At 36.7% G+C, this 1,479-nt stretch overlaps 1 protein-coding gene across 1 annotated transcript; it reads right to left on the reverse strand.

Moving 5' to 3' along the window:
• Window positions 1–231: 231 nt before the first annotated feature.
• LOC114751268 (putative F-box protein At5g38390) lies at window positions 232–1,191 on the reverse strand. The gene has a single exon (XM_028939924.1). The coding sequence runs from the start codon at window positions 1,189–1,191 to the stop codon at window positions 232–234; it is 960 nt and encodes a 319-aa protein (XP_028795757.1).
• Between the last annotated feature and the right edge of the window lie 288 nt (window positions 1,192–1,479).

Consider the following 1,479-nt stretch of genomic DNA (forward strand, 5'->3'; position numbering starts at 1 on the left):
AATCACTCGTATTTTTAAAATATTAGTATTAGTATTTAATAACATTTAATCATGAATTCACATGAAATTAAATAAAAAGGATAAATGATCATGTATAATTAAAAAAATTTGACACAATAATATGCGTGACATAAGTATTGTTCTTATTTTTAATTTTTTTAACTTTACTTATCTAATGGAATAGAATCAACGTTACAGTTATAAACCATATAATATGGGAGATCAAATAATTCAAGAACTAACCTTGAGCATATACGTATCCATGTGCTGCAGTTTTGCCCAACGCATAGCCTCAAATAATTGAATGAGCAAATTCAAATTCCGGAACTTCAAATGAGTCATAACGGCAACATCCAAACTCTTGAACGTCCTTCTTGCATCATAACGAAGTCTTGGAAGAGCCCCTCTCCAGCTAACCCTTTGCAGATTAGGCGCAGAGATCTCAACTACAATCTCATCATCGACCTTGTAACTTAAGGCTCGTAGGTTCTCAGTGATAATCCTCACAGCTTTGAAGTTGCAACAATATTGAATGGTTAAATCCTCCAAACACGAGCTTCCTATTGCAAGTTCTAATTGTTTTGCTGAGACCCTCGCGGTGATAGAACAAAGGAATAAAGTTTTCAAGGATGGGAAACTCTCAGAAACCCACTCACCAACTGAATCCTCAGTTTTAATAAATCGCATATGAAGAGTCTCGAGGGAAGCAATTTTCATCATCTCAGGAAGCTTCACCCAGGCGAGTCCCCTCATGTTAAGTTTCAGAACTTTCAGGGACTGAAATCTGGGGAGGCTTCCGAAGATGGAAGGGAGTTGGTAATAAAGATAGAGTTCGTCGACATGAAAAGTTCGAAATAATTTATTGATCCACTCGTCGTGAAGGCTACGGTGTTGGGGTATCTTGCAGAAAGATGAGAAACAAAGCTGGTTAATTTTGAGAGCATGAGGAGGACGACGTTGGAGAAGAGTGTTCATGAAGTTGAAGACATGTGGGCATGCACAGTTGCGAACACGAGGATCAAGATCAGGTTCAGAAAAGAAGAAGGAGGGGGCGGTCGTGCATAGGGTTTGGAACCTCCTGGACAAGACGCTCAATCTCGCTATATTTCTAATGCCGAGGAAAGAGAAGATGCGATGGAGAATTTCATCTGGTAAATTGCTCAGTGAATATCCTGCCTCTACTTCTTCCATTGTGTGAATCCCTAGCTAAAATTATACACAGCTGGCATTAATAATGAATGAAGCTTGACGCTGGGTTTCAGCGTTCGTAAGAGTGATGGTTGTGGTGAGATCTACAAAGTCCAAGTACAATTTTAATAATCCAAATTTAAAATTTTTGAATAATAATTTTTAAATAATAAAATTACTTTTTTAAAAACAGATAGTTGAGAGATTATCTTTGTACTAAATGATGTACCCATCAAAATAATTTTTTAAGAAAATAAAAGTAAAAAAACATAAATCTAAGATAGCGAGCAC

Source organism: Neltuma alba, unplaced genomic scaffold (genome assembly GCF_004799145.2).
Source record: "Neltuma alba isolate B1F8T4 unplaced genomic scaffold, ASM479914v2 tig00006842_pilon, whole genome shotgun sequence".
Lineage (NCBI taxonomy): Eukaryota > Viridiplantae > Streptophyta > Magnoliopsida > Fabales > Fabaceae > Neltuma > Neltuma alba.

Coding starts and splice junctions, on each gene's coding strand:
- LOC114751268 (XM_028939924.1), bottom strand. CDS start 1,191: ATGGAAGAAGTAGAGGCAGGATATTCACTGAGCAATTTACCAGATGAA.